This window comes from Conger conger, chromosome 10 (assembly GCF_963514075.1).
Source record: "Conger conger chromosome 10, fConCon1.1, whole genome shotgun sequence".
Lineage (NCBI taxonomy): Eukaryota > Metazoa > Chordata > Actinopteri > Anguilliformes > Congridae > Conger > Conger conger.
Window position 1 is genome coordinate 5,246,701 of NC_083769.1, and position 7,500 is coordinate 5,254,200.

Consider the following 7,500-nt stretch of genomic DNA (forward strand, 5'->3'; position numbering starts at 1 on the left):
TACATCACTCTGGATAAGAGCATCTGCCAAATGCCAATAATGTAAAAAGGTCCTGAGTTTTAGAAAAAAGTTCCTGAGATCCTGAATAGGTTCCTGCAGTGGAAAAGGGGCTTTTGCTCAATTGATGAGCCAAATTGGAGACAAATGGAGATTGAACGAGAGTTTGGCAAATTTAGCCATCACAATTAACTCCCCAAACTGCTTGAGTGAAGAAAGACAATACCCAGGGCTGCTCCGGTGCATGTGCAGAAAAGGGAGCATCTAGAACCCCTTTCACACCTGAAATCTTGACCTGCAAAACCTTCCAGCAATAATGTCACCATCATGTGTGAAGAGGAGCAGGACCTGAACTTGTGTGCATGATGTTCCTCCAACTTGCACAGCACACTAAAGGCTACGGCATTCCTTATCTAAGATGTTTTTTGCGTGGATCGAGCGAGCCAATCACAAGAGATGTCCTGTCTTGCCGAAGCTAACCGGAACAGTCATGTCATGTGTGGACAGACTCAACACGGATTTCTTCCCGATGGGAGAACGGGGAAAACCACTACCTAACCTAGATAATTGAACTGGAAATGTTGTGTGTGAAAGGGGCCTTAGTACAGGTGTGTGAGCAGTCAGGCGGGTGTCGTGCAGGTGTGTGAGCAGTCAGGCAGGTGTAGTACAGGTGTGTGAGCAGTCAGGCAGGTGTAGTGCAGGTGTGTGAGCAGTCAGGCGGGTGTAGTGCAGGTGTGTGAGCAGTCAGGCGGGTGTCGTGCAGGTGTGTGAGCAGTCAGGCGGGTGTAGTGCAGGTGTGTGAGCAGTCAGGCAGGTGTAGTGCAGGTGTGTGAGCAGTCAGGCGGGTGTAGTACAGGTGTGTGAGCAGTCAGGCAGGTGTAGTACAGGTGTGAGAGCAGTCAGGTGGGTGTAGTGCAGGTGTGTGAGCAGTCAGGCGGGTGTAGTACAGGTGTGTGAGCAGTCAGGCAGGTGTAGTACAGGTGTGTGAGCAGTCAGGTGGGTGTAGTGCAGGTGTGTGAGCAGTCAGGCGGGTGTAGTACAGGTGTGTGAGCAGTCAGGTGGGTGTAGTGCAGGTGTGTGAGCAGTCAGGCGGGTGTAGTACAGGTGTGTGAGCAGTCAGGCAGGTGTAGTACAGGTGTGAGAGCAGTCAGGCGGGTGTAGTACAGGTGTGTGAGCAGTCAGGCGGGTGTAGTACAGGTGTGTGAGCAGTCAGGCGGGTGTAGTACAGGTGTGTGAGCAGTCAGGCGGGTGTAGTACAGGTGTGTGAGCAGTCAGGCAGGTGTAGTGCAGGTGTGTGAGCAGTCAGGCGGGTGTAGTGCAGGTGTGTGAGCCGTCAGGCGGGTGTAGTGCAGGTGTGTGAGCAGTCAGGCAGGTGTCGTGCAGGTGTGTGAGCAGTCAGGCGGGTGTCGTGCAGGTGTGTGAGCGTGTGTGAGCAGAGCCTGACCCTCCCCTCTCTATGCAGATGATCAGCCTGACGCGGCCGCTGGACTCCTGGCTGGAGCATGTGGATTTCAGCACGCTGTTCCGCTGCCTGGGTCACGAGGAGGTGCTGCAGGTGTTCGCCTCCACCGTGCTGGAGCGCCGCATCGTCTTCATCGCCGAGGAGCTGGGGTAACGCACCGGCACGGCCACAGTAACGTACACACACAGCCACGCCTGCCGTAACGTACACACACAGGCACGCCCGCAGTAACGTGGACACAATAAACTCACACCCACAGCAATGTACACTCAGCAACATACACACAGTAAACATACACACAGTACACACACACAGTAACATGTACAAACAGTACACTCAAGCACACAGTAACGTACACACACAATAAAATGTACACAGTAAACATACACACAGTACACACTCAGAGTAACATGTACACACAGTACACTCACACTCACAGTAACGTACACACAGAAAACTCAAACACAATAAATGTACACACCATTAAACATACAGACTGCAAACACACACACAGTAAAATCCCACACACAGCAAACACACACAGTGAACTCAAACACAGTAAACACACACAGTAAACAAACTCAGTAAACTCACACACCCAGTAAACACACACACAGTAAACACACACAGATAACACATCCCATGCATTCCTCTGGCCTGGTTTCTAGAGGCCAGAGTTCCAGTCTCTGTTTTCACAAAGATTGAAGCAGATCGGTCCTCAGGAGGTACCGTGTTCAAACTTGATTGAGTGAACTCAGCACTGACTTCAGGGCTGACTTCAGTGGCGTGAAAGAAGTTCACAAAGGGCTTGAACAGGAAAGTCACACAATGTACAACTCCTTACATGTAGCTACAACATGCACAGAACAGGTTTCCTGAGATAGGTAAGCCTCATGCTGGTGCCCCATAGCCTTCATACCCAGCCGTCCCAGAATGTGCGCTGTAAGGACCTGCTATGTGTTTGTGTGTGTGTGTGAGTGTGGTGTGTGTGTGTGTGTCTATAATACGTGGTGTGTGTGTGTGTGTGTGTGTGTAATATGTGGTGTGTGTGTATTGTGATGCTGTCTCTCTGCCTCAGCACGCTGTCCCAGGTGATAAACGCGGTGGCTGCGCTGTTGTACCCCTTCACCTGGCAGCACACCTTCATCCCCATCGTACCCGAGATACTCATCGATGTCGTCATGGCGCCCACGCCCTTCCTGCTCGGGGTGCAGAAACGTCTGCTGGAGTATGTTACTGACCAGCCCGACCTCTGCGATGTGAGTGTGCTCACACACACACACACACACACACACACACACACACACACACACACTCACACACACACACGCCCATACAGACACACACACATGCACACACACACACTCTCACACTCTCACACACACACACACACACACACACACACACACACACTCACACACACTCACACACACACACACGCGCACACACGCTCACACACACACACACACACTCACACACATACACACTCACACACACGCTCTCACACACACACGCACACACATACACACACTCACACACACACACTCAAACACACATACACACACAGTCTCAGGGGCGTGAGGGTGTGGTTTCTCAGGGGCAGAGATTGCTCGTTGATCTCTCATCGCACACCATTAATCCCCCGTTGGGAAATCACAGACAAGAGGTACTTTGTGCTGGCCCCATCCTAGAACTGTGTGCTAAGAATGATGAAATCGGCCAGCCTGGCAGAAGAAGAGACCCAACATTTGCTTTATTAGACACGTTGGAGTACATTATATACTTTCATGCCTGATCTATATGTGGTCAGGCATGAAAACACTTGAACTCGTGCATAAAGGCAAAAGATGCAGAACTATGGTCTTACACCTATATATTTATTTAAATTCAACAGCAATAACAGTGCAAAACAATAGGTGTGTATGCTGGTGTATTGGAACCTGTGAAATACTATCAAAAAAAGTGCAAACCCTGCCTTCTGGTCCTCTCGGTTGGCTAAATTACACCAGGCAAGCTCAATCGAGCACAGACATGCATTTGAATCCGAAACAATTACATATTTGACCAAAACATCAGCATACCCAGGGAAAGACTTCAGGTCCATAAATAGGGTTTTCGAATGGTGAGTCTTCTTCTTTCGTATATCGTCAGATGGCCAACTCAGTGTCATGCAGCCACGCCCTCGTCTCCGGTCCTAAGTCGAAAAGGCCAGCTTCTGAGGGTGGGCTGTATAGGGGGCAGCCGGTGATTATGTGCTCGGCAGTCTGTTCAGGCTCGCCACACTCACATGCCGCACTGTCCGATAGGCCCCACTTCTTCAGAGATGACTTGAAGCGTCCGACGCCAGAGCGCAGACGGTTCAGTGAGGTCCATAGATGGCGTGGCATGTCTTCTCCTTTTACACCGCCTCCTGGGTCCCGGATGTATCGTTGCATGCGGGAGGGCCCAGCCGTCTCCCACGTCTGTTTCCAGGATGCTGCCAGCCAGGCGTCTCTGGACAAGTCCTCAGGAATAGACTGTAGCATCTCCTGTGCTGCCTTGTTGTAGGGATGGCGAGACTTAAGCCTGCATGGTGGTGCCGGTGTTGTTGTGGCTTTGTGTAGGATGTGCCAGTCGTGCTTCTGGGCTTTTCTTGCCAGGGCGAGGGTAGCCGCATCCCGTCGGAGACTGGCTGGGGCGATTCCAGCTAGGACTGGCAGGTAGGACACAGGGGTGGGTTTCAGACAACCAGTAACTATACGGAGGGCGCTGTTGATGACCGTATCTACCTTGTTCACATGTGGACTTCTGCTCCAGGCTGGGGCACAGTATTCTGCTACGGGTAAGACCAGGGCTTGCGTGGATATGCGTAGGGTCTGGGGGGAAGCTCCCCAAGTCGAACCCGCCAGGCGGCGGATGAGCGAGACCCTTGCTGTTGTCTTGGCCTTCACTTCATCCAGGTGTTGCTTGTAGGACAGTGTCCGGTCCAAGCATACGCCGAGGTACTTGGGGGCTTGCTGGAACTCCAGGCGCTTGTTGCCAACATGCACGTCCAGTTCCCTTCTTGCTTCCCGATTGTTAAGGTGGTAAGCTGCAGACACTGTCTTGCCCATGCTGAGCTGAAGGTGCCACTTCTGGAGGTAGTCTGCCAGGATGCCCATGTCTCGGGTTGAGGCCATCTTCCATCGCCTTCCATGTTGGGCGGCGAAGCATGATTGCCAAGTCGTCCGCATAGCCATACTTGGTAGATGTTGTATCTGGCAGGTCGTGAATGTATATGTTGAACAACATTGGTGAGAGGACGGAGCCTTGCGGGACACCGTTCTTCAACTTTCTGAGCCTGCTGGTCTGGCCATCGCTGGTCTGTAGGATGAAGCTACGGTTCGATAGCATCTCCATAATGAACCTCACCATGTGCCGGTCCGGGATTGTCCTCAACAGTTTCAGATGTAGTCCACGGTGCCACACGGTGTCATAGGCGGCTGTCAGGTCCAGGAATACTACTCCAGCTTTTTCGTTATCCTGAAAGCTGTCCTCGATGTCCTGAGTGAGTAGCGTTACCTGATCCACTGTTGACCTGCCTCGGCGGAAGCCGGCTTGTTCCGGTGGGAGTTGTGGGTCCACCACTGGCTCGATGCGGCTATGAATCAGCCTCTCCAGGATCTTATATGGGACACAGAGCAGAGAGATGGGCCTGTAGGACTTCGGGTCTTCGGCAGGTTTGTTCGGCTTTGGCAAGGCTATGACGGAAGCACGGCGCCAGGTCTTTGGGAGCTTGGACCTCCGGAAGCATGATGAGAAGAACGAGCATAGCCAGTAAGATGTTCTTTCACTTTGGTGTATGACAAACTCTGGGTGGATATTGTCTCGACCTGATGACTTGCCCGGCTTCAGTTTGTTGATTGCTGCACTTAGTTCGGCTACTGTGAAGTCTCCTGAGAGGTTAGCATCGACGCTGGCTGCCTTGGAGAGAGACGATACCTCACACGAGGTCAATCGTGTGACGTTTCTGTCAGCATCAGGGAAGCGACCATTTTTCAGGAGCTGGGAAGCAATGGCATCTGCTGTCACTGGACACCTGCGGGGGGTTGTTTTTCTCCCTGAGAGCAGGTTGATGGTCTGCCACGCCTTCCGGCTAGAGTGGGTGAAGTCGATAGCTTCCACTACTTCAGTCCACCTGGCCCTTCGGGTGTCGTCCAGCTTCTGCAATAGGGTTGTTGCTGTTGCGTCCATTTCTTCCCTGGAGCTTGCCTGCTGGTGTTGGCGCAGCAGGCAGCTGCACTCCTCATCCCAGCCCGGGATGTAGTTCTTATTGTAGCCACGTGGGATGTTGTGCTTTGCTGCCCTGAGGAGGACTTCACAGTAGGCGGCGTATGCAGCATCCACATCAGCTGCTTCTGGGTCCAGGAGACCAGCAGTTCTTCTTTCCGTTTCCGCCATAAACTGCCGCCAGTTCGCCTTCCTGAAGTTCCATCTCCTGACCGGTTTGCCAGATACCGGCTGTACCAGTGATGGTACTTTGATGATGGATGGCCGGTGGTGTGAACGAGGGAACATGTCCAAGACACGTCTCTCCGGTTTCAGGTCGTTACTGCGGCATACAGCAAAGGCCAGGTCTGGGTTGGTGTGAGAGTTCCAGCGTGCAGAAAAGAAGCTTGGGGGCTCCTTTGGGTCGAAGAGCAGCAGTGCCTCAGCGTTAGAAGCCCACTCACTCAGCGCTTCACCATCCTGTGATGTGTGGTTGTAGCCCCAATCTGTATGTTGGCAATTGAAGTCACCTGCATAGATGGCGGGAGGAGTCACAGATGGTAGTGATGATACAGTCAGCACAGTTGGTGGGGGCTTGTATACATTCACAACAGATGTTTCTTGGATTTTGGTGACCAGCCACTCAATGTTGCAGCCGGGTGGAGATTGACTGGTGGCTGACCAGCTCAATCCTTCCCGGACAAAGGTTGCCATTCCATGCTTCTTGCTGTGGATGGATCCGGTGAGGAAGAACCCAGGCAGTTTGAGGTTGTTGTCAGAAACCCAGTGTGTCTCTTGCAGGAGAATAGCTGCCACTTTGTTGGAATCGGCAAGATGCCTGATGACTTCGAGTTTGGCGATGGTAAGGCCCTCGACGTTGAGTTGGAGCACCGACAGACCTTGGTTTTCGACGGTGGGGGTGTCCGCCTGTCCTGGCGAGGACGTTCTCTGCCTTGGTCTTGGCCTCGGCTTGTACCTTGGTCCGCCAGCTCGACGATTCTTTGGCGACATTAGTTTCATGAGTTGGTCTCGCACCATTTCTCACTACTCACAGGAGAGGCCGCGTGAAGGCTGTCGTCTTCTCTCCCGAATGGTGAGTGAATGAGTGTGAGTGTCTCAGATCCCGGGGTTAGCTCCACGGGGCTCCGGGTACGGCAGGGTTCAGCTGGGAAGGGGCCCACTTCTGCAGCATGTAGCGACACCTGCTGGTCGATCGGGTGCACGTCAAAGCCACATGTGAAAGGTCTTCCTCTGACTCCACCCTGTGAAGGCTCAGTTGTAGACTGCAGGGTGAAAGGGGGACTGGCGACACCTCCTGTTTGGGTTGTCTCCTGGGGTTTGCGCAGGAGCGTTGCTGTGGTTACAGACAGTTGGCTGGCCATTCCAAATTAGGGTGCAAATTGGACACAGCCCGACATTGAGTGCCATATGTGTAGTATTACCAGACTTGTGTTCACAAGGATGGTTTTATTGCTATTTTTGTTTGGCTATGTAAGCTGTTTATTTTTGTTCCTACATAAGTGTATATCATTCTTTTGCCTTGTGTTGTATGAAAACGGTTTTATAGATATAATCCATTGTCAGATTAACCTGCAAGGCCCAAGTCCTTTGTTGTGTTCAATTCCACCTTTCGCATGCTCAGTGTCTGTCTTTGCTGTACTCTTAGCACTTGAAACTGTACTTCCCTCTCGGGTCTTTCAGCACTATGGTCCCTGGTTATGGGTATGCACTTTGTTGTACGTCGCTCTGGCTAAGAGCGCCTGCCAAATGCCTATAATGTAATGCAATAATAATGTAAATACATTATTTCTTTA

The 7,500-nt window shown here is 52.0% G+C and overlaps 1 protein-coding gene across 1 annotated transcript in view; it reads left to right on the top strand.

The window, feature by feature from the left end:
• Positions 1–7,500, top strand: part of LOC133138356 (DENN domain-containing protein 2D-like) — a 56,202-nt gene that overhangs the window by 44,122 nt on the left and 4,580 nt on the right. The window contains 2 exon segments of the mRNA XM_061257009.1: positions 1,460–1,608; positions 2,538–2,718. Coding sequence (XP_061112993.1) covers positions 1,460–1,608; positions 2,538–2,718 — 330 coding nt within the window.